General features: G+C 34.2%; 3 protein-coding genes and 1 long non-coding RNA gene across 19 annotated transcripts; 3 read left to right on the top strand and 1 right to left on the bottom strand.

Annotated features, from left to right (window-relative positions):
• The first annotated feature begins 1,101 nt into the window (after positions 1-1,101).
• Positions 1,102-7,661, top strand: LOC105665609 (bone morphogenetic protein receptor type-1B). Its single transcript, XM_012316554.3, has 4 exons — positions 1,102-1,304; positions 5,200-6,199; positions 6,385-6,700; positions 6,786-7,661. Exons 1-4 carry the CDS (start codon positions 1,214-1,216, stop codon positions 6,912-6,914), a joined length of 1,536 nt encoding a protein of 511 aa, XP_012171944.1. The 5' UTR covers positions 1,102-1,213; the 3' UTR covers positions 6,915-7,661.
• A 1,363-nt stretch (positions 7,662-9,024) lies between these two features.
• LOC100648185 (RNA-binding protein lark) lies at positions 9,025-21,504 on the top strand. Of its 15 annotated transcripts, none has more exons than XR_007226390.1 (7): positions 9,026-9,173; positions 11,084-11,246; positions 11,425-11,970; positions 12,103-12,172; positions 12,287-12,386; positions 13,026-13,112; positions 21,314-21,504. XR_007226390.1 is itself a non-coding variant. In XM_048412172.1 (7 exons), exons 1-7 carry the CDS (start codon positions 9,049-9,051, stop codon positions 16,524-16,526), a joined length of 1,119 nt encoding a protein of 372 aa, XP_048268129.1. In that variant the 5' UTR covers positions 9,026-9,048; the 3' UTR covers positions 16,527-18,873. The 15 variants fall into 15 exon arrangements, 10 of the variants coding, with proteins under 10 accessions (XP_012171947.1, XP_012171945.1, XP_048268128.1 ...); XR_002308415.2 differs by lacking the exon at positions 21,314-21,504 and adding an exon at positions 20,816-20,906; XR_001099345.3 differs by lacking the exon at positions 21,314-21,504 and adding an exon at positions 16,478-18,873.
• Positions 21,505-21,926: 422 nt separating this feature from the next.
• Positions 21,927-24,498, top strand: LOC100648416 (adenosine kinase 1). Of its 2 annotated transcripts, none has more exons than XM_048412175.1 (5): positions 21,927-22,497; positions 23,194-23,401; positions 23,467-23,742; positions 23,822-24,230; positions 24,302-24,498. In XM_048412175.1, the coding sequence occupies exons 1-5, from the start codon at positions 22,382-22,384 to the stop codon at positions 24,427-24,429; spliced, it is 1,137 nt and encodes a 378-aa protein (XP_048268132.1). In that variant the 5' UTR covers positions 21,927-22,381; the 3' UTR covers positions 24,430-24,498. The 2 variants fall into 2 exon arrangements, with proteins under 2 accessions (XP_048268132.1, XP_003400955.1); XM_003400907.4 differs by lacking the exon at positions 21,927-22,497 and adding an exon at positions 22,523-22,693.
• LOC125386338 lies at positions 23,270-25,441 on the bottom strand. Its single transcript, XR_007226391.1, has 2 exons — positions 24,844-25,441; positions 23,270-23,695 (listed from the first exon to the last, which is right to left on the bottom strand). It is a non-coding gene; the product is annotated as an uncharacterized LOC125386338 (long non-coding RNA).
• Positions 25,442-25,489: the final 48 nt, after the last annotated feature.

The following is a 25,489-nucleotide window of genomic DNA, read 5'->3' as shown; positions in this document are numbered from 1 at the left end:
GTATACGTATCACTATAAAATATCGAAATAAAAAAATATAAAAAATATCAAATCTATCGAAAGAAAAAGAAGCGAATGAGAAACTTAGAGTGTCTTAGAAGAAAGTTTAACTAATTCGTAATTTTAACAAAATCGTAATTTTATGTTCTGCTATGGAGCTACATAATATATAGTTGTATAAAATTTCTGTATTCTGGTACGGTTAGTCTGTTAGTCGACAATAAATATGTATGCGGATGGAATGAAAAGATTCAGTAAAGCTGAGTTCCAGCTTTGTCTAGGTCCATGCGTCAGTCGCGAGAACCTTCACACCTTTTTAAAAAAACCATTCTCTCTTGTATTTCCTTATGAGTTTTCTGACTTAGTTCCCTAAAGCATCGGTACTAGGAACATGTAGTCAACGAAGAGGAAAAGAAGAGAGAATAAGAAACATCTCAGAAACCGCATTCGTCGCGGCACGATGGCGCCCTATGGGCGCCGTCGCACACTCCCTACTATATAGCTACGATGACAGACCAGGTACGTAGCTTCAAATGTGAAATCTTTTATAGATAAGATGCAAAGGATCTACGATGGCGTTTTAGCGATTTCAAGAATTTAATCACGTATAAGATGTTAAACAAATTAAGTATGTAATCCACGTGTGAATAATGCAGTACAAAAACAAATAAGCTGAGAAACTAAGGAACTAAACAAAACATCTTGCTCGAAAAATCTTTCTCGGATAAAATTTTAATTTCATTTCAAATGATCATTTTAAATGAACATTGATGAGTTAGATAATAATTTAAACACGAATATATATCAAGAAAACTGAGAATACTGCAAAGATGTATCTGTGCGTAAATACGATTAAAAAAATAAGAAGTTGACTATATTGAAATTTATAGAAATTTTTATGAGCCAATTTTATTTGAAATTTCATATTTATTTAAAATACCGTTCGATCAGAAAAAATTCGAAATAGTTTGTCCGGGTGCCACAAATTAAAGATACACTGCTGATACGTGAATATATCTTTGTTTCTCTCTTTTAGATAATCTCAAGCAGTTGTCTTTGTTTAACAGTCGAAGTGCTACAAAACCAGCTCTCCAATAAGCTGTCAGTTCTTTCCGTAGAAGAACGGAAAGAGCCGAACCTGATCAGCCTGCGCTCTGCGGCCGACGCGTCTCGCCCTACGTCACAGTGAAGTATGTGCTCTCGGATGTAGAAAATGGCTGCGCTCTTCGCCACCCCAGGTCGGCGCGGATGTAAATACGGCCTGTGGATCAGCTTAGGAGTGTTTATCGCGAAATTTGTTTGTGGTGAGTATATTCGTGATCTGTTTTACAATTGTACGTACGAGATATATTTTATGTAAAGTGGTAAGTGCAACAGTGTACAATGTACCAAAGAATCGATCGGATGCGGATTCTCGACGTGAGAACGAGTAATGTATGCTGTTAACCATTGTTCGCCTTTTGCTACACGAATGAACGTTCTGCCGTTCCTGTTTCTCTCTCTCTCTCTCTCTCTCTCTCCCCCTTCCTCCCTCTATGCTGTTCTGCTCCCCATCGCCGCTATTTCTCTTTCTCTCTCAATCTTACTCGCTCTCGTTTTGATTAATGATGCTGCAGCACTACTTTTTCCTTCAACATATTGACAACAAACACATGCCTGGTTTTTTAATGTTTTGCGAAAGCGAAAGATCAAAATACGATACGATAAGATTTTAGACTTAGAGAATTTCCTTAAGCCCTAAGCGATAATGGTACCGAATAGCGGATTCGACGGTGTTTCCGCAACACTTATTACGATTCCTTTCGGACATTTATATATGTATCAGTTTTATCAGTACTATTTACAAACTTCAATTTTTCGTAAACAAACGTGAGTTTCGATGTTCGCGAGTGCGCAGACTGTGATTCACTACGCGACGAGTGTATTTTTGCAAAAGGAATTCTTATACCAAAGTAGCGCACGTTCTTTCTTACCCTTGACTCGGAGATGAGAGAAGGAGGAGAAGAAAAGCGAGCGACGAGCAAGAAAGAGGAGGTTCGGCGTTAAGGTTAGGTACTGAAATACCAACAACAGTGTTTCGTTGCTGTTATACACTCTAAAGTTCCCCTCGACTGTGCCTCGACCTTTTCCTACTTTTCTTTCCTTTTTTTCACGTGACTCGCGCCATATTCGAGTGGTCTCATTGGTTTCACGTGTGACTATCCTGTATTTCTGTCTAGTTGTTTGTTTGTCCCCGTAGCTTCAGTTCAGATTAATTTTAGGCGTCGCCAAAATTGCTTTCTCGAGAGAACGACTGACTTCTTAATTTCCAAATTCATTGTTTTCCTCGAACGGATTTTGACAGGTTGTATGCAGGCTTGTATTGCGTTGTTGCGTTACATTCAGGTTTCACGATCCACACCACTATCTCTAAACACTGTCCAAATTCCATTCCTTTTCCTTACTCTTTACTCATCTCATGCAGTATCATCGTGCTCGTATCAACAATGTCAGATTCGGTAATTATAGTTTAGTAACTTCTCCCAATTTTCACTATTTCATTCCAATTCCTTTTTTACTTAAAATTATCATCATGAAACGAACAGATTTATCGAAGAAACTTGAGAAATTAATGTACTTTTTATTATTTTATGCAAAAATGTCATATTTAGAATTTTCAATTTAATTTATTTAATGTTCAAAATTTATTTAAAAAAATAGGTTAGATTATGTTAGGTTAGTAAGTAGAATAAATTGAAAGAACATTATAATTAAAAAATTTTACCTTGTTTCGTAAAAGGAGACTGGAATTAAATAATTAGAATTAGGAAAAATCACTGAACTGCGCAATTACTTTAGATTTTCGTATCATTGTGTCTACGGAAAAGCTATTGTAATATGTAATATATGTACATATATAATATCGTTACTTAAACATGTAGAACAGTTCGCATCTCGTTAAACACGATATTCATCTCGCGGCAGATACACTGCGCCATCATGATGTCTGAACTCTGCACATATCAATTGAAACCGTATTATTACATATCATATACATTTTCCTAATTAACAACGAGAATATGTATTTGTAATTAAGACATGTAAAAAGTTTTATATACATACGTTATGCATCGTTTGTTAATACACTCTTCTATAGAAGATATAAAAACCGACAAAACCTTGTCGCTTAATACATATATATATTTAATAGGATATCTTATTAGTTAATATGTAGCTTAAGATTTAATCTGGGTTTGCTTTTACTTGCGCCCTTCAATTTTCGTTTTGTACTCTTCAATGCTATAAATGCTACCGGCTTATGTTAAGGTTGCTGTCAAGCGATTTCTATTACGCTTTAACTCTTTGATCTTCGGTAAATGTTAGTCGCACCAAAATAAAATGGTGTAATTCTAGCGAAGAGACCTGAATACCGGTTAAATTGTTGATACTTGATTGGAGTTGAAGATTACAGGGAAATCTTAATATCTGTTTTACATCAATATTATTTTTTGTCACGCGTAGAAGCTAAGATCGTATATGGTTAAAATGCATCGTATCGTTAATAGTAGTTTTCTCGCTACTCTATATGTATTAATTATTTCGCGAAAGCCGTACAAAAGAATATCTATGTGTGGAAACTTATCGAGACTTATTCGTTTGAGCACCTAGGAAGCTATCCGATTCAATTCAATTTAATTTAATTTAGCTTCTTGTTCTCCTTTTCTGGATTATATCGAATCTCTCATTGAACAATTTCTATCTTCGAAAAATACATATCAGTTATTGATCATTATGAGACTTTTTTTTGACATTTGCGAAATAAATGAAGGATAAGGAGGTAAAAGCAAGGAATGTCCTTTTTCCGTGATTTACCATTTTATAACACATTTTTGTGATAACTAAGACTCTGGAACTATCAAATCATAATGATTATAATATTCAAAATATCAGAATTCAATCTAAATTCAAAATATAAGATAGTGTTAAAGATTTAGTATACTAATTAAAAATGAGGAATGTCCACTCTGTACTGGAACGAAACACAGATAAGAATAATTAATATTTTATTAATCATTCTTTTTTGTAATGTCTAAGCAAGATATAAACTTCATTTTGCGAACAATACAGTTAAATTCATTAGATGTTATTTCTTTTCTAGCGGTCTAAAATATTAAAACTTAATTTTCCTAATAAAGCTATTTTGTGACGTTTCTTGTTTTTCTCCTTACTCTTCAAATAAGGATAAAAGAAACACGCGACCGAAACCGCACTAAACATGTTTTACCTCTCTTGGAAATTGTCGGACAATCGTGCATCAGTGATTTCCTTGTACGGTGCGATCGGCACACACGGCGTTATTATGCCGCAGGCTAAAAAACTGGTCGGTTATGAACACATGCTCTCAGCAAAGTACAATTTAAATTGGAAATACGCATTATTAACAACACATTTCAAACATCAGAAATTACCCAATTCTTTTTATTTTTTTCTCCTTTCTTATTTTTTGAAATTATTATCACGAAGAAAAAGCTTACATTTAACAAAAATATTAACGCTCGTTATCTTCAACATACACCGTTACTGCATAATTAACTTAAAATGTTACAGTATTTGACAGTTTTCTAGTTTACGTATAATTCGTTATTTTTAAGAAAATAAATAAGAATTCCGACAGAAGCGAGAAAAGGGAAGAACCAAAGGGATGGAATAAGAGCAGCACACATTCAAAAGATTAATCTTTCATCTAAATATTTGAAGATATAAATAGGGCGGTCACCGTAAAATAGACACAAGAGTAATTTTGCGACAGAAGATAAGCGATTTACCCGATCTTTCTCATTCTTTTCGACTCTCCTTCTATTTCTTGTACATATAATTCCTTTTTGTCGGAACTCGTGGTCATTTGGATCATATAGACGTCATTTGTTGTTATTTCAAACGTTGATAATGGAATAACGATTCTTAGCGACCATTTTTGTTAATTTCGTTCATTTTTACTATAATATTTATACGTAGAATAATTAAAGAATTGAAGTAAAGATTTCAAATAAAAAGGAAAAATACATTCTCGTTAATTTTGCATGTTATGATCATAGTTCTAAAAGCTACAATAGATTATTTTAGCATTCCACATAAATTTACATTATTTACTATTACAATTCCACAATTGTGTTACATTGTTTTAAGACTAATTATTTAAGTTTATTCTTCATATTTCAGCATTAGGAATTACGTGTTATTGTGAAGGACACTGTCCAGATGATCGAGAAAATGGAACTTGCGAGGGAAGACCTGGTGGTCATTGTTTCAGTGCAGTAGAAGAAGTTTGGGATGCAGAATCAGGAGAATATGTGCCTGAATGGTCATTTGGGTGTCTACCACCAGATGAACAAGGTTTCATGCAATGTAAAGGATACCTTGTGCCACACTTACAAGGAAAAAGCATAATATGCTGTAACAAGAGTGCACTATGTAACAAAGATTTATATCCTGATTATAAACCCCGAACTACCACAGTACCTAATCCAATGGCCATAGCATCGGGTGCGCCACTTATAATATTGACTACCATTTTGTCTATATGCTTAATGGTAATTTCAATAGCTATGGTGATCATATATCACAGATACAGAAGAAAAGAAAGGGGCCCTTGCTTAGTGCCTTCTCAGGGAACGCTTAAAGACTTTATTGATCAGAGTAGTGGCTCTGGATCAGGATTACCTTTATTAGTACAACGAACTATTGCCAAACAACTAGCCTTGTCTCAGTGTGTTGGTAAAGGACGTTATGGTGAAGTATGGCTTGCGAGATGGAGAGGAGAAAAAGTGGCAGTGAAAGTATTTTTTACATTGGAAGAAGCATCTTGGTTTCGAGAAACTGAGATTTATCAAACAGTGTTAATGAGACATGATAATATTTTGGGTTTTATTGCTGCTGATATCAAAGGCACAGGATCGTGGACACAAATGTTATTAATTACAGATTATCATGAAAGAGGCTCGTTATATGACTATCTCCAAACTACTGTTCTAGATCACCCTAGCCTTTTAGCAATATGTCTTTCAATTGCTTCTGGAATTGCTCATCTTCATACAGAGATCTTTGGCACACGTGGGAAGCCTGCTATAGCTCATAGAGATATCAAAAGTAGAAACATTTTAGTGAAAAAGAATGGTGAATGTGCAATTGCTGACTTTGGTTTGGCAGTAAGATATATAAGGTAAATAATAAATATTGTAATCTGGAAATGTATTATCGTTATCGTGATGATTGCGCAAAACATGCGTGTGCATGTTTGTAGATATCCATATGTACGTATGAAAGAATGAAATAACCATTGTAAGACTTGATTTAGTATTTGCACTATATACACAAAGTTATAGGAATGTAATGTTTTATTTACAGTGAAAGTGGAGAAATTGATATTGCACCTAATACACGAGTGGGTACTCGTCGATATATGGCTCCAGAAGTTTTGGATGAAACCTTAAACACATCTTCCTTTGATGCTTTCAAAATGGCAGATATGTATTCTGTTGGTCTTGTGCTTTGGGAAGCTTGCAGAAGATGCATTACAGGTAGCAAAAGCTCTGTGGTGGAACCATATGCTTTGCCATACCATGATGTTGTCCCAAGTGATCCAGACTTCGAAGATATGCGACTAGCAGTTTGCGTAAAACGATTACGTCCAATAATACCAGCGCGGTGGGAAAATGATTCAGTAAGAATAGAATTAATCATATTTTTATATAATAACATCTTAGTAAAACGTTTTTTATATTAAATGTTTTTGCCTTTTGTTACAGATTCTGTTTGCGCTGAGTAAGCTGATAGCCGAATGTTGGCACGCAAATCCAGCCGTTCGTTTAACAGCACTACGTGTGAAAAAGACAATATCAAAACTACATATTGATAATGCTATTAAAATCGTATAGCGTTCGACGATATTCGTCGGATGTGTTCTATCTTATCGCTAGTAACTGAAAAATAATTTCTTCCCTTGTAAATAACCCGGTGTACATAGATTTATTGACAGACTGCAAGCCTGAAGACTGAATATTAAGATTTAAAAATACATGAAAATGTATGAATGTGCGAATTTGTATGATCAAATGAATGATCAATTGTGAGTTAAGAAGAAAGAAATTGTGAATGAACGTTGTATATGTGTATATCTTTTGTTTTTATGTGAAAGGCGACAAAACATGATACTATCCATGTTTTAACGCGCCTCACTGTGTTGAAATTTATTGAATATGTATTCAACAATGGCTACTACTTAGAAAGAATAATTTTTTTTCCAGCCAAAAAAACAAGCGCGCATGAACGCTATAAACAGAAACATTTCAAATAAATTTAATAGCAAAAATCTATAGAGAAGTGAAAACACCGTTTTGATGATAGCATTTAAATTTATCATATCTATTCAATGTTACGAATTTATACGTATTAAAATCCCACCATTAACAAAATCGTGGTAATCTATAATATTCATATGCCTTTGATATGATTGTCATTGAAAAGTGCAATACTACAATGAGTGTACAATTTTATTCGGAAAATGAGATATCTTGCAGGATACATGAAATTTTAAATCGTTTATAGATATAAAGACGATCTTTATTTTAAAACAGTATGAAATATGTAGCGATTGTAAAATATAAATATTTGAAATATTCTTATATGTCAGAATACCTCAGGATACGAGGTAAATTTTAGTAATATTCAGTTTCCATACATTTTTTTACTACGCTTATTATTGACTTCTAAGATAGGACAATTATTTTTTATTAATATAGTTTTCCGTTGTGTTGATTTTGACGTTAAATACTGTCTCTTTATATGATATTGTATTATCTACATTGTAGTATATAATTTATATTTTTAAGTTAACAAATGTCATATTATTTCGTTTAGTTCATCGATTGTTAAATTTCAAAGCTACGTTTTGGCAATGCAATTTTATTCGTGAAAGTATTTTGTAAGATTTAACATTATTTTGATAAAAATATAAATATATCGATTTGTTCTACAAAATTGTTTAGCGGATCGGTAAAATTTACAAGAATTAGAAATTACAAAAATTTTCATCGACAATTCTTAAAAAATTGTCTTTTTAATATTATGTATCCAAATTTTAACTAATTACAGATTGTCGTCACATACAACAAATTCGTGCTCGAAGTCAATCTTTGGTGAGTTCGTAAATTTTCTATGAAAATGGATTATATCTATGTTAAAATTATAGCTAATAGTAGGTTAATTGCAAATAATTAAAGTTATATTTTTCACAAGTATTAAATTTAATACTATTCTTTTCCGTACATGTGCAACATTTTTAATATGATTACATAGGATGTAGCAAGTGAGTATTTATATAACTAAGTAACGGTTATGCGCTACAAGGGAATTTTCTTTTCTATAAGTTTTGCTGGAAATATACGAAACAAAAAAATATTGGTCATCAAAATAGAAACAACTTTATAGATAGAAAATCAATACCCACATATTTAGTGTGGTATGATTATATTATGAAGTTATACAGAATTAAATATTGTTACTAGTACGATGGAATAAAAATAATAGAAACCATTTTAACTAGCAAATTAACTTTTAGAAGTTTTTAAACACAAGCAAAGTAAGAAAAATCGGTATTGTTATAAATAAATTACGGATTTTAAGCATTTATAGGAAATTTAAAAGCGCAAAAATTCCGCAGAATGCATATAATATGAAAAAGTAAATAAATTACCCAAGGTATAGTGCTTTTTATAATATTTGGTAGGTAAGGCAATCTTTCTACGAAAATTTTATTTTTTATGAATTTGCATAAAACTTCGCAGTCTAGTTCTAAATTATATAGTTTTATCTTCTACTCTAGTTGTATAAAGCATTTAGATTAAAAATGTAATTCTTTACAATATCTATGAAAAAAATGATCAGGTGATTAAATTAAAATATTTAGCATATTAATGACATCAAACACGTGTAGACATACCAATAATTTGAATAGGCATTTGGTTTTCTAATAGAAAATTTTGTTTTCAACAGTTGGCGACTCTGAGTTTCATGTTGAAAGAGACGCCGCGCAGCTTTTCACTTCCCAGTCTGTTTCGATCCGCCATTTTTTACGTAGGAAAGCGTGTGGTTTGCCGTTGTGTTTTATCGGATTGTTTTACGGAAATACTGACTTGGTAAGTGTTTTAATACTTTCCCCATATTTCATTTGTAAATTATTATAAGATTAAAATAACATATAGATATAAATTTATAGTTACATAGTTGCAACATTGAAATTATGTAGTTATGGTTCGTAGCGTCGACATGAAGATACATGAAGCACGCCATTTCACGTTTATTCAGTTCCCTAATACCATAGCATTTTATATAAATAATTCTCTTTTGTTATTAAAACGTAAAAACTAATTTATATTTAATAGCATGTGATATAATTATCGTCGAATTGTTTTTGTGTATCATGCACAAATAAACTGATGCCAGTTGAACTCCTGATATATACGGTTTGTCGCATGTTGCTCGTCCAATAAATTTTAATTTTGTTACTCTATAGTAATTTTCTACATAGTATTTGTATATCATATATTTTAGAATCATACGATGAGATATGGATTTGCTATAGATTTAGTCTAGAAATCCATCACGCGTAAGGTCATACGTAGTTTGAATTGTAGAAATAGTATATATTATCGTATAGAATTTTATGCAAGTATTAATAACATTCGTATACAGTAATATTAGCAAAATAGTACAAAGCTCTATAATCGTCTTTAATAGTGTAATAATTTATATAATGATTATTATTCATTTGCTTCTAAATTGTTTACTAAGCTTTTAATAGAACAAGAAGAATTTCAAAAAATAATTTTTAATGTAACTTTTAATGTAATTAAATATGTATCACAAGTAAAACGTTTTTAACTTGTGTCGAACGCAGCCTCAATACAGCTTCTATAGTCCTTAATACATGCTTTAATGTTCCAATATTGCATGTGAACAAACATATATTATATTCCATATATCATGCTCAAAGAATGGAAATTTAACCTATCCCATTCCAAGAGCGATAAAACGTAAGATTAACATTGGTAAGAAGGAAAATAAGTGTAGCGTAGAAATAGTTCCCGCGTTAACTTATTTCTAGTGACGAAATATAGTTGAAGGTATGTTCGTGATAGGTTTTTGGACACCTCATTCTCACGGTTTGCTGTACTGCAGTTTTCCGATAGGGGCCACTGCTTCAACATCTCGCGCACTAGCGGACGCGGCAAGTGAGACGCCATTGTTAGATTGCGTTCTCGCGTATAAAGTCGTGTGCCTATTATCAGCGTTGGTTAAATCATTCGTTGAAAATAATACGCAGTATTCTTCGGTGAGTGTGAGAAAGCGTATGGTGTTTGAACGTAAATTTATACATGATAATTAGAGGGTGATCGTTACCACAGACATTTCCTAGATTTGGTGCGCCATTTCGACAAGGTCGGTACGCTGTCTGTACTACGTATTTTATAACGCACTACTTGTTCGCGGCTTGTGTACCTTTTCATTGCCCTATCGAAGTAAAAATTGAAAAAATTATATTTCCCTATATTTAGAAATTATCAAACTGATTGTATCTGCTAATATCCGTATGCGCAAGTGAAATATCTTGGCAAAATTGATGACCTTCGAAATTCGAAATGTTAGATCGTTAGCAAAATGGTGGAAAAAGTGCACTAGAGGGGGAATCTAAACAATCGCGTCACCATTGAATATCATTAATCAATTTTTTGAAGCTATGTTTCTTTGTACAAAGTGAAAGCTTGTAAATATTACATTTCAATATACAATGTAACATGTATGAAAGTTATATTACAGCAAGTTAATTATTCGTTGAAAATACGTGGGATAGAGTAATGTTGAGTGGCGTGTGTTGGTTTAATCATGTTAGCAACAAATGCAAATGCAAAAAGTCGTGAATATTCTAAATATATTATAGTTTTCTAGTGTTGTTGCAACATAATATTTATTTTGTATATACTGTATGTTTGGAAAAATTGTACAAGTCAGTAACGAGTAATGAAATATTTTTTTCTTTTGAAATCAGGTTCTACAACGAGCCGAAAATGCCGGGTTTTAGTAGCGTTGGCACATTTAAAATTTTTATCGGTAATTTAGCCGACAAAACATCAAATGCCGATATTAAACCACTATTTGAAAAATATGGAAAGGTTGTAGAATGTGATGTGGTCAAAAATTACGGATTTGTGGTAAGTTTCCTTTATTCCATGTAACGTATACTTTTACTACAACATTTTGTTTGATCTATCGTTTCCTCTTTCTTTAATGTACACGTATAACTCTGTTGGATAGTTGCATCTTGGCCCAAATTCGACGAGCCTTTAATACATTCATACAACAAATATGTTATAATATATTTTTTAACAGCATATGGAGAATGAAGAAGCAGGGAGAAATGCGATACAAAATTTGAATGGACATATAGTTCATGGACAGCCGATCAAATGTGAGGCTGCAAAGAGTCGTAAGGGACCTAATACTCCTACAACCAAAATATTTGTTGGCAATCTCACAGATAATACGAAAGCGCCTCAAGTGCGCGAGCTGTTTGCCAAGTATGGTACCGTTGTAGAATGCGATATCGTGAGAAATTACGGATTCGTCCATCTAGAAGCAACAGGTGATGTCAACGATGCCATCAAGGAACTCAATGGACAAATGGTGGATGGTCAACCGATGAAGGTTCAAATTTCTACAAGCAGAGTACGACAAAGGCCAGGAATGGGGGATCCTGAACAGTGCTATCGATGCGGTCGCGGCGGCCATTGGTCCAAGGAATGCCCAAAAGGAGGAATGGGAGGAGGACCGGATAGAAATGGATACAGAGACCGAATGTTTGGACGCGACCCGTATCCTCCACCGCCGCCACCACCGTTCCTTCGGGATCGGTTAATGGGTGGTGGCCGCTTTGGAGTAAGTAGTTCTCTTTTTCTTATTTTAGTAACCGTTGAAAATAGAAGTATTTAGTAGGGGAAAGGAAAGAACAGAAATTTGTTGTATAGTTGTGATCATCCGTAACAATATGTTTCTTTATCTGTGTTGCAGGATTACGAAAGCTACTATGACAGGAGAGGCTTCGAGGACACCAGGGATCTCTACGAGAGGCGGTTTACGGGTATGACAGGGCCCTGTGACATGGGAAGTTCCATGTGCGGGCTTGACTTTCCACCAATGACAATGCCACCTCTACCCCCAAGACGAGACCCAATGCCTCCTATGCCTCCTCTAGGTATGGGATCCATGCGCGACACTGGCTTCTCCCGTGGTAACGAGTATGGCATGTTCAGCCGCCGATCACCCCCTCCAAGTGGCAACAATGGCCGGTTCAGGTGAGTAGAGCCAATTTATTGACTGCCCATTCGTCCGACTTAACATTGTGAACGTTCCAGGCTGGATTGACAGCTCATGCGAATTGGGATTCGGTTATTCGTCGACAAATAAGAGTACTTGCTTTACCGCGTATTTTATTCTTTTCTCTTGTGTATTCTCGATCTCACATATTTTTCAAATCTCTCTCTCGGGTATATATTATTTTGTGCAAAAATGGCCATTTCTAAATTGCATCGGGCAAATTCAGGTTATTCTCTTGTTCGCGATAAAAGATTTCGAAGCTGCCGTTTCACATTTGATCATTGTTATACAATTTTCGTTAATTCCACATTATTATATCTGTTTCGTTTGTTTCAATTTTTTTGAAATAAAATCACACGATATGTGTGTACGTATACACGCGAGCGTATATATTCATGATTATGCGTATACGTATGCATATACGGTAACGTATAGTCGTATCGTGTATATTACACGTATAATTTTTATTTGTTGCATTACATAGTTGAAACAGCAATCGATATTTTTCCAATCTATGTAGATTGTCGACCCGATGCCCACATGAGTGCAGAGTCTGTGTAATAAAATGCTAATGTGTATCATGACGCTTGGACGTTTCTGTACATTCTAAATTTCAGTGCACCTCAGGCTGCGTACCATCTTTGTCCATGAATGCGGGCAACCCTAGAGAGACAGTCCCGGGCCAGCGTTCAAGTCGTGCAAGAGTAAGTCTTTGACCACTTTTGTTAGCGAGTAGTCATACCTCGTTCTTGTCGCTGGCGCGTTGTACTTCATCAGCTTCTATTTTCCTCGGTGCCAACAAAATCCGAGTCTCGACTGATCGTACCTTGAACATGTCGACTGCTCTTCTAGGGATGTCCCTGTTCATAGACTCTCTTGATCCATGGCGTTAACTGCGAGATTGGCCTGTATGTCTCTCATAAATCCTTTGTGTTTCAAGCGCTCCTTATTACGTACATCACTCAACCGGGAGTGGCGCGGAGGCCTGGGATGAAGAAACGTTCCTAAGGAATGCGAACTAGATTTCTTGATCGCACTACCGCGAGCCAGGATGCGATCCTACAATTCTAACAAACTCTCGTACGCTGTAGATAGAAAAGAAAAGAAAAAAAAGGGCTGGCGCGATTTTCAGGAACGACGCCTATCGATTGTCTTTGAAATGTCTCGTAAGTAGAAACCAGCTCTCCAGACGCATTGGACAGTAAGTTTGTTTATATGTCGGCGTTTCTAATAGTTGTTAAGGCCAGTTTCATAGATACGCTTCGGAAACATTCTATTAAACGCGCATCAGTTTCAATGTAGTCTTGGTTCAAAGTAATTTCATCAAATTTTTCAATCGTAATTTTTCGATAGCCAACGGAAGGTTGTAAATCGTAAAATGTGTATCGCGAAGAAAAAAAATTACGAACAGCGTCATAGATAGTCTCGAGTTGTATGTTAGAAGGGGGAAAAGCAAGTTATGATGCACACGTCGTGTATTTCAATAGTTATTTCTGTTTCCAAGTAATCGGGGGAAAGTGTGTAATTCTTTAATTTCTAAATAATTCGTTTTTAAGTTTATTAAAACGAAAAAATTATTTTCTTACGTTATCGACTATATACGTATATGATTACATACGTATGATCGTTTTCTTTCAGTTTTTTTTCTTTTTTCTTTTCTCTCTGATTTCAGTTTCATGCGAATTCGATCTTAATTTTAGTAAAATTACGTTGTTGCAACGTAAGGATAAAAATTGTATTAATTGATTTATAAAATTGCACTTCGAATTGATTGCAAATGTTAAGTTATCCGTGGAAGTTTCATGAAACCGGCCCCGTGTATTACAATATCGAAGCGAAAAGATATGCAAGAAATTATGAAAACGCGCGTGTACACATTGACACGAGTACATACCTATTCTGCATACGTGCATATGCACACATATACACGTGAACAAATACACAATTTATGCAGAGAGAGAGAGAGAGAGAGCACGCGAGAAAAAGAGAGAGGGCGAGAAAAAGAGAGATAGATGGATAGGGGGAAGAATTTGCTTCAAAATTACGATCCATAAGTTCTTGAAGCTGACTTCTACTCACGAGGTTCAAAGCTTTTCATGTATGTAAATCCATTCGCAAACTTTCAAATAGAAAACAGAGTTGATTGAATTTCTCAATCTTTCTGAATACTTTGAATTTGTTGTTGCATGTAACCTTATTATCCTACATGATCCCAGCCTGGGCTGCAAATGGCTCGTTACGTTCTGATTATATAAACTGATTTATAATTTGAAAGTCGCATGGGTTAAAAATCCAGTCTAACGCTGCCTGCCTTATATGACTGGCCAAAAAAAGAAGAGAGAGAGAAAAAGAAAGATCCCATGTTCTTATCATTGCAAATCTTGAATTACGCGTCCATTTATTAATTTGTTTTCCTTCTAGTAAATGTACCTCGTATGAAATAAAGCGGATAGAAATACTTAGTTACTGCTTGCATTCAGATATTTTGGATATAATTTAAGTACGCGTAGCTTAACACATACAAAACTACACATACACGAACAACATATATAAGAGAAATAAGTCTGAGTCGAATTTATGATTAGTTGTTTGATTTTGAAGCGATAATAGATACGTTGTCTTGGGTAGATATCTGGTTAGCATGCAAATGCGCGCCACCTTGTGCAGGTTCAAGTTTAATCCGTATGTACATACGTTTGCACAAGCATTCTTCCGATTAATTACGATTCATTCGGGCAATATATATTCGTCAGTTGATGTTCAAATGTGTATCTGGATGGATAGGTAGTTAACCGTGGATAAATAGCATCTTCCGTAATTGTACACGAGCTTATTTCATGTACGTATCCGTCTGTTCCATAAATACGTTCTTCTCTTCCTTTCTTCAGTGATTGTGCTCGTCGTCATATTTGGTCGATGGTAGCGTCTTCCTTTATTTTGTACATTGTCTAAACGTAAAACTGCCTATGAAAATAGTTTCTTGCCGAACCATTTCCGACCTTTTTTTAACTACTTTTAACAGTCATATTAGGCAGCACGCGACAACTTTTCTTACATTATCTATTATACAGGGACTAATTCACAAAGTTAAGCCTTGGACAAGGGAGCAAGTATGGTGTATATATTGATCTTTGATCATTCGTAGTTTCGATTATTTATTATACCGCTGTTATAGTAGAGGCATGTACGAGGACTTCAGCCGAGATTCATTTGAAGAGCGTAGGTAAGTAGACGTGTAAATTCGGGTTAAAAATTGATCCACACTGAATTTGTGTGTTGAAATGTGTCCAAATATTCGATTGTCAATTGAATTGATTATACTCTCTTCTTTGTATGCCACGATGCGCCAAATTGCCTTTTCTTCTTTTATATTCTCTTATTATTCCCGGTTATTGGGAAAGTATTTACTGACAAAATTACAGTTAGTACCAGATTGAGATTAAAGCTTGCTGATATGTGGAAGTGTAGAAAACTTTAATTGCGGTGAAAATTCATTACAATTACAGTCATACAGTGTTACGATCTATTTAATTTACCTTTATCCACCTGTTTATCTACTGTTTTAACCGGATCAATTGAAACAACAAGAGAACACTGATGAAAAAAGAAGGCAGAAAGGCGGTGTGTGGATTTTGCAAAGAAGAGAAAACCAGAGAGTGATGGTAGAATGTATATATATAACTTGAAAGTTTTAGTAATTTTTGTTGGCATAAAAAGTACACATGCTACTAATACACGTTGCCGAAAATAATTAGCGAGAATAACGAGGAAAAAACGTACTCATTACGGTGTTTCCACCAAATTTCTCCCATGAGTAACTATCTTTCCCCCGTACCTTAAAAAAAATTATATATATATATACCGTATATAAATCGTTCTCTCTGTAGGTACGTAGATAGTACGATTTTTCTTTTTTCATATGATATAATACGACGTACCACCCTTGTCTACTTACCTATCCGCCCTTTCTGTATCTCACAAGTTGTTCCTCTCTTAGCTCGTGTGGTTTTTTCCCGATTTCTTTTTTATCGATCTCGTATAACTGACGTAGATTCATTTTGGTTACCAGACCGGGATTACGAGGGCCATCGCCGTCGCGCCGGTTCGCACCATACTAAATCGTCGCGTCGGGCTCGGATCGGTCTCTGTCGGTCTGTCTGTCTCTGTGTGTCGGGTCTGTGTCTGTCGCTAGCAGGAAGCCTCGGGACCGAGATACTCTTGGCCGTCTATGTCTGTCGATCTGCACGCGCGAAGATCTACCATTCGCCCGCTCTATCCGGAAAACATGTATTCTCCCCGTAATGCGCTATTTAGACGAGAATCCCCGCCCATCCTCCTAAAAATAAAAAAAGAAGACAGAAAGCAAAAAATATGATACGGACGATTTAAACAAGCAAAAAACACAATGATAAAGTATTTTATTGAATTTACAGGTTTTTTTTTCTATGCCGTCGCCTTTACACCTCCTTTCATTATTATTTTTCTTTTTCTCTGCCACTTCTCCTCCAATTTTCCTTTAAAAAAGAAAAAAAAGGAAAAGAAAAAAAAAATCAAATCCCTTGCACACATTTTATATACATGCATACGTGCGCGCGCGCGCGCGAGTGTGTGCGTGCGTGTATATGTGTAAGCGCACACGCATCTCGTCGTGACGTTCGCCCGCTTTCCTTCCGTAAATCTCCCTCATCGGACCCATATGAAGTTTTTTCACGCGCGTCTCGATTTAGTAATGTCGAGAATTTTCTCTTTTAATGTAAGAAAAATATATATTTGTCGTAGCATCCTCCTACCGAGATAATTTTTCAACGCGACTCAATTCGTTTTCCTGAATTATATTCAGTTCTTTATCAAAATGCGAGTATTACTAATATTATCGCAAATGCTTAAAAACAAATTCCGTATCTTCATGGTCGTGAAAACTGGTGTAATATGTCGAAGAACGCTGCTGGTAGGACGATGCTATTAACCCTATACATACATAGATGCATACGTGTGTATATGTATAAACATGTATACGTATGTATACATACACACATGTATATATATATATATGTATGTATGTATGTCGTGTCGTGTTCGATGCCGTTTCTGTGACGATGACGCGCACGTAACGTGTATTCTTGTTTCTCGATCGTACGAAACTTCCACGCGTTTCTAAAGCAAAAAGGACTTAATCGCGGCCGCTAATGTGGTAAACGGAGAAAAGCAAGAGTTTTTTCAGTAATACATCGAGTATCGAGATTTGATAACAAGAATATCGATCGATTTGAAGTTTAATCATAGTACAGAGAGCGCATTAAACAGAATTGAAAAGTATGAAATTAACAGTCGCAAATATAACATAGAATATACATCGGGTCCCTTTTTGTAACGTAATTTAGATGGGCGTTTTTCGACAACGTGTCGTAATCACAAAATCGGAGCATCGTTCAAACGTTTGTTCGTCAATATCTAATTGTTCACTTCACCCCATTTCTTTTTCTGTCTTTTCTTATGTTTATATATGTATATATATTTTTATATACTTATATATATAAGAAATGGAGAGAAAAGTGGTCCTGCGTTTAATTGGCATCATGCGAGATATTCTTTTATCGTCGCGCCTCGGATAAAATCTCAGTTTGTTCAAGCAAAAACCGAGTTTCGTGATGCGTGTAAAAAATGTGTTGTAAATGACAGAGAACGGTTGTTCAATATTATGCGATGATAATTTTTGCCGTCTAGCGTATGAAGTAACACCCGAAGATGGCGACGATGTGCGTGCGTGTGTTTTACCGATATCGTCTAAATATTCTTCCGCCGTATAATCATAATGCTTTTCGATACGAGATAATAGGGATACTGTCGTATTTATGTGTAACTTTACTTTCAACGAGAGAAGTGCGTGCGGGTTCGACTGTTCGAATCGGTTCCCGATTACCAAACAATAAAAGTCTTAAAAGATACAATTTCAGAGACCCAGTAGACTCAAGATGCGCCGATTCTGTATGGGAATCTAAATCTCGGTCGTGCGAATATTATATCGTTAATCTGTAGTAACGTAATATCGTTTTATTAACATATTAGAATTAATTATCGTGAATAATTACCGAAGATTAATACGGCAATTGCAGCTGTGCTCCGTTTAGCTTATAAATGCATACTTACATACACACTAACAACACGCGTACATACGCGCGGGTGCGTCCATGATACACCCCTTCATACATACATACACACACAACACACACACACAGATATACCGATGACCACCGTTTTTTCGTTTTGAACAGCGTATACACATTAATGACGTGTGTAATATTTCTCTCCCCCTGTTTTTCCTCTGTTCCTTTTTTCTTTGATGATACGACCTGTTTTCAAAGGTAATTAGATTAATGATAATCATACTAATAATGGTTTAAAGAAAGGAATGTAATAACAATGTACTTGTGAAGATTCACAAAAAAGGCGTTTCGTGTTCTTTAATCATCATTTGCACCGTTTTTCGTCACTCAAGGTAATGACCATCCTTCCTCCCTTTTAACCAGAGCCTTTACTATACGGTCCAGTCCCTATCAGCTCCGTAAGGTTTATTATCTAAGAAGATACACGCCCCATATAATCGTTAGTTAAACGGTTGTACGCGCTTTTTACTGGCTTCCTGCGTGTCGTGCGTTATAAACTTGCCGTGATCATGAGATACACGATATTGACGATTCCTGAATAATCGAATATGCGTGTCGTCGACCTCAGTTTCGTCGTCGCACCCTCTTTATTAAGTAAATCGGCCAACATACACGTACAGTGTCTCCGCGTAGTTACGCTCCTTATATTCCCTATTTTTTCTCTCGTGATCGCGTAAAAGAAAAATTTAGATTAGTTTTCCCGTTAGAAATCGGTACATTTATATGTTTTTACTTGTCTAAGAGAGACACCTAAAATTATATATTTATACAGAATACTGGTATGTAACGTTATAGGCAGAAGGTATTATGGGTAACTAATTTCTTAATAACCATGCTCATTGTTCTGTTGTATATACAATAGCGTTATTTTTCTATGCGATTCCTTCGCATTTTTAATTATTTCTTTCGTTATTTATTTGGATACAAGTGAACGATCGCTCTCACAAATCATGAAGTAGTAATAAACGTAGTTGAAATATACGGTGAACGATGGTATCAATTTCGTACACACACATACACATGTATATCCATTTTTCGCTGCACAAATGTTAGTATGTATTTTTTTTAATTATTTTACACACTCTTCTCATTTTTTGGATATCCTGCTGAAAGTATTGCAATTTTTACACACCGAACCTTTCCCCTTTTTTATTACTTAACGATTGTGAAAAAGTTGTTGGACTAAGCTTCTAGTAAGCAATCCTAATAATAGTTTCGGTCAGCTTAATGATAGGGCTCGCAATTTACATGTAGAGAAATACTTAAGCATGATCCAAATACCATTTGTAAATAAAATACGAGGGAATTCTATGCTATTAAAGATCATATGTATCGTTAAACATGCGTTTTTAAACGTGAAACGAATCTTTAGGAAAAATTTTATTAAAAAAGATAGGCAGGCGTATGATACTATTCTATATACGTCTCAGTTAATGTTACGTAATTAAAACATGCTACAGCAACGTTCGTTGTTTACGCGATTAGCATACGCGAGTAAGTCATGGAGCGAGCCAAAAAGAAAAAGCGAAATTTATCGACTGATACGTATAGATACGTATGTACTTATGTTGTGCCATCGTGTTCGGAACTTGAATATGGAAAGCACAATATCGTCCCATGTTAGACGGCAATTCGATCGATCAAGTCGTCGAAGATTACATTCTACCGGAGTTATCACGTCGATCGGGAACTTCTGCGGTGACCTATGCACGTTATTTCGTAGTCTTACGAACATATCCGCCGTTGCAACCGTTCAAGTTGAAATTCGTCGGGTTGCCGAGATGTGCACAAACTCTCATAAAAAGGTCGACGGTATGAGAATTCCCGAGCCAAGTAGCTATCGGAAATACATACGTACGAGTCCCTCCACGAACTAATGCAAGTGTATCAGTCACTCTATGGTAGACGACGCGTGACGCGCGAATTTTGAAAAGTGAAAGATAAAGCAAAAAAGATATCCACGTATTAAAGGAAAAAAAGCTGTATCTGAAAACGGAAAGTAAGGCGCAATAGAGATATATTACCGGCTGTATAGAAACCGGGACAACGATATACATTTAACATGCGTATGTGAGGACGGAAGTATAATAGCCAAAAAACCGGGACGTGTTATTCTTCACATGCGCGACAAAAATTATACGTGTCTCGTACCGGGTCGTCGGTTATCAATTATCAAAAAAGAGACGCGCCGCAGAGAAATGTAAAAAGACATTATGCATATTGTAATGTGATGTATGATATAGGACACGATAGAGCCCCTGCCTCAAGCGCTTTTGGACATACTTGGAAGGAGCTGGGCTTTGATGATGTCGATTACGAAAGGAAAAAGAAAAAGAAAAAAGATAAATAGAAAAAGTAAAGGAGGGAAAAAGAAAACAATAAGAGAGAGTTAGAGTGAGATAGAGAGAGAAATTAGCACAACAACGTATCCTATGAGGTGAGATGTAATTGTCGACCAGGACAACTTCTGTACTTCATTGACAGAGGCACGCCATGACTGACAAAAGTGGTGGTGAATGATGATGGTGGATATGGGCACCGCAGATCCCACTTTGGACAAATATGTTGGGTGTAAACCGCAATGTACCAAGGCAAGTTTACTCTGTATCATTCTGATCCGCGTGAAAATCCAAGTAAAACAAAAAAAAAACAACCACACGTGTTTTCTTCTCTGAAAATATTAAAAATTCGTACATTTCTTTGTCTGCTGAACTTTTTGAGAGTCATGTTTTTTTTCTTAGGAGATGCAGCAGTGTATGCGCATGTTCATTAAAAACTACGATACGAAGAATATGTGAATATAGGTGACCAGCCTCTAAGGTAACATCGGATATGGTGATACTGCAAATTTGTTCATCCCCAACACTCTTCCGTATGTTATGTTAACACTGGATTTCTTAATATTTTTCTCGAATATATGGAAGCACAAGAAGAAGGTATCGTAAGGAAAGTAGAATCTCTACTCCTGCACCTTAATATTCCTTTTTACGTAACAGAAAATTTTTAATGCATCGTAACAGTTAGCGTTTGTAACTGTTTAAATGCGCTGTTTTATTACCATGACTTTTTGCTGATCTTCAGTATGATACGACATAAATTGTTCGAATCTTTATTCTTCTTTATCCTGTTCCCCTTTTTTTTTTTAATCAAATGTGTTAAAAATGCGAATATATGTATATATCAATACATTTAGTAATTAGTGATCAGTAGTACATTAATTATAAAGGCATACGATACCTTACCTGATGCAGGATACTACTATGTATTGTTTTATTTGATCAAAGTATATATATATCACGGTTTAGTTTATATTGAAATTTGGTGGTAAGTACAATAACGCTGAGTTTAATAAGTAATGTGTACATGAAACGTACTATCAGGATATAAAATGAAACAAAAAATTATTCTTTTTCTGAATTTAATAAAGTATAATACATGCGTATTAGTTGAGAATTTAAGAAAAAGATAGTATATATGATCTGTATATAAATAATTCTATGAAATTGTTTTCTTAAATGCTAATTACGTTTTGAACATAAAAATATAAATATTAATACGATAAACTTGTAACATGTAAATATTATATATAATATATACCTTTTTTTTAAAAAGATATTGCATATATTAAAGATAACACAGTCGTTTCAAATTTTCTTTCCCCTATGAATTGCCCAACATAATAAACTAACAAGTAATAATATATTATATGCGCCGATGGAAAAGTAATAATATGTTGCATTAAGCAAGCGTTATGTAAGTTTATTCAAGTGATAATAATAGCGTATCATATTTGTATATCTTTAATAATAATGTATTATAACATTTGCAAAAAGAATTATGGTACATTTGATATTAGTAATATAGAAATATTAATATCATATATAAATTTTCATCAGTCGCTATTCAGTGCAATAAAAATGTTGAGGTAACGTATAAAATGACAGCAATAAAGATAACATTTTAATGCAAATAGAGTTAAAAGTGCACGTGATTTCGTTGGACTTTGCAACAGCAAGTAACGAATAGCTCCGCCACGAATTAGTGGCGTATTGTCGATATTCATGTATGGTAAATTGTTACTTTAAGTACCCGAAATCTTAACAAATGGCGGTGCACTTACGGTATGATAATTTAATATTGTATATATATATATTTTTTTTTATTCTATTATTTATCATTATCAGACTTTAATCTATCTTAGGGTTGAGGTTATGTTCAAATATTAATAGAAGGTTAGGTTTTACACGCCATTGTATCATGTGCTTGCATGATTGTGATTCATTGAAGATGAAATTTGAAACTATTCGAATTTTTTTATAAATACATATAAAAAAAAGTTCATATTGTTTTGTTTTCGTAATATTCATATATGTGTGCGCGCGCGTGTATGTAAAATTTATGTCCTAAATTTGTAACAGGAATATCGTAAAAAATATATTTAGGTTATAATTTGTTGATGCTGTCTTTTTTTGAAATGTATAAATCCTTATTGGAAGAGAGAGGAAGAGGGAGGAGATATATGTATAATATATTAACTTATTTTGAACGTAAAATATTTATAATAAATTTTACTGAGAAATGGGTTTATACATGCAATTGAGATAATTTCAAAATATTTCAGGGAGGGCCTCCTATTAGGCGTGGGTAATCCTCTTCTTGATATTTCAGCGATTGTAGATAGGAATTTTTTGGAAAAATATGATTTAAAATCGAACGATGCAATTCTTGCTGAAGAAAAACACAAGCCAATGTATGATGAATTAGTTGAATTGTATAACGCAGATTTTATTGCCGGTGGTTCTGTACAAAATACTATGCGAGTAGCACAAGTAAGCTCTTTATATTATTTGATGTATTACATTAATAGAAATATCAAACATTGACTATCCCATAGTGGTTCCTGGAGAAACCACGAGTTGCAACTTACATGGGTTGCGTTGGAATAGATAAGTATTCCAAAATTTTGGAGGATAAGGCACGTGCAGATGGCTTAAATGTTCGTTATCAATATACAAAGAAAGAACCTACTGGTACCTGTGCTGTTCTTATTACTGGCAATGAACGTTCCTTATGCGCCAATTTGGCTGCAGCCACTTGTTTCTCACCTTCCCATATAGAGGAATCTGAAAATAAAAGAATTATAGAAATGGCAGAATACATTTATATTTCTGTATGTATCAACCTAAATCTGTTTAATTTGATTTGGTTAAATTTGAACCTAATATAAAGTATTACACATTAAATTTTAGGGCTTTTTCTTAACTGTTAGCCCAGAAACAACCCTGATGATTGCTCAACATGCTTTAGAAAAAAATAAAATGTTCATAATGAATCTGAGTGCACCATTTTTATGCGAATATTATAAAAAACCAATGTTGGAGGCTCTTCCTTATGTAGATATTTTATTTGGTAATGAGGCGGAAGCTGATACATTTGCAAAAGCAAATGATTTTAAAACTACGGATAGGAAAGAAATTGCATTGAAATTGTCACAAATGGAAAAACTGAATAAGAAAAGACAAAGAATTGTTATAATAACACAAGGTCCTGATAATATATTAGTAGTTAAAGATAACACTATAATTGAGATTCCTGCTACAAGACTTCCGAATGATAAGGTTGTGGATACTAATGGAGCTGGTGATGCATTTGTAGGAGGTATAGATTCCTGATTCTCTAACTGAAAATTAATAACCTGATTAAAAGAACATATAATGTCATTGTTTCAGGTTTTTTGGCTCAACTTGTGCAAGGTAAAAGCATAGAAGTTTGTATAAAATGTGGAATTTGGGCTGCAACTCAAATTGTACAAAGATCTGGATGTACTTACGAGGGGAAACCTGATTTTACTCCTTAATCACACTTAAATCAGTTAGTAATTGTAAATTCTGTACTTAATAAATGATTTAACAACTTTTTACCTCAATTTCTAGAACCACAAAACAATTTTATACCTACTTACATCTAAATATATTATGTTTGTATAGCTGCACTTTATATTACTTAAAAAAATATTACATTAGCATATAATGATAAAAATGGTAAGGATCACAGAAATATTATATAGTAGAATAAAATATATATCATTAATTACTATGTATGTACATGAAAAATTTTAGTAGTATTAATTGTGTAGTATATTGATTGAGGAAAGGTAGTAATGTAAACAGACATAATACTAACTAAATGATGTTATTTGCTTATACTTTTAATAATACTAATATTATTTAAACGAATATCATTTTATTTTTTAAAATTATGTAATACGAACCTTTACATTATTTTATACAAAGATTACAGTATTATTATTACACTACTTGTTGAATATATCGTTGTCTTAATTGATACAAGTTTGTAGAACATGAAAAGTAGTCGATGTATAATCACCTATGCGCAATAATCTTTTCGCTGATATTGCCGAATGTAAGCGCAGTTGTTGAAATAGTTAAAAAAGCAGCACAACCTCGCAACACGCTTGCGTCGGTTCATAGCCACATATATAAGTACATATGTGTAAAGACTTATGAAGCTAGATGAAGATGTAACCATAAATGCACATATATATGCATAAGATGTGATTCGTGCAAAAATCAATCGCTTCTTTAAAAAATTGTGTGACTTGTATTCTAGATATACAATTAGAAAAACAAGATGGTACATTAGTTAATACCAAAATCATAGAAATTTTAAGATATTTTATTCCAATTAGGTGTTTCTTTCAATTTTCCATAACACGTAATACATATTTGAGGTAGATAAAATGTGAACTAATTATATATATTATTATTTGTTCTATATATAAATTAAAGGAATATTTTAAATAATCAATTCTACCGAAAGAAAATAAATCACGTTTACGTATTAATGATACAAAGGAAAAAAGAAATAGAAAGAAATATATCGAAGAGTAACTGTAG

The sequence above is a fragment of the Bombus terrestris genome, chromosome 14 (assembly GCF_910591885.1).
Source record: "Bombus terrestris chromosome 14, iyBomTerr1.2, whole genome shotgun sequence".
Lineage (NCBI taxonomy): Eukaryota > Metazoa > Arthropoda > Insecta > Hymenoptera > Apidae > Bombus > Bombus terrestris.
Note: the sequence above shows the minus strand (reverse complement) of the source record. Positions and strands in the feature narration are given on the sequence as shown.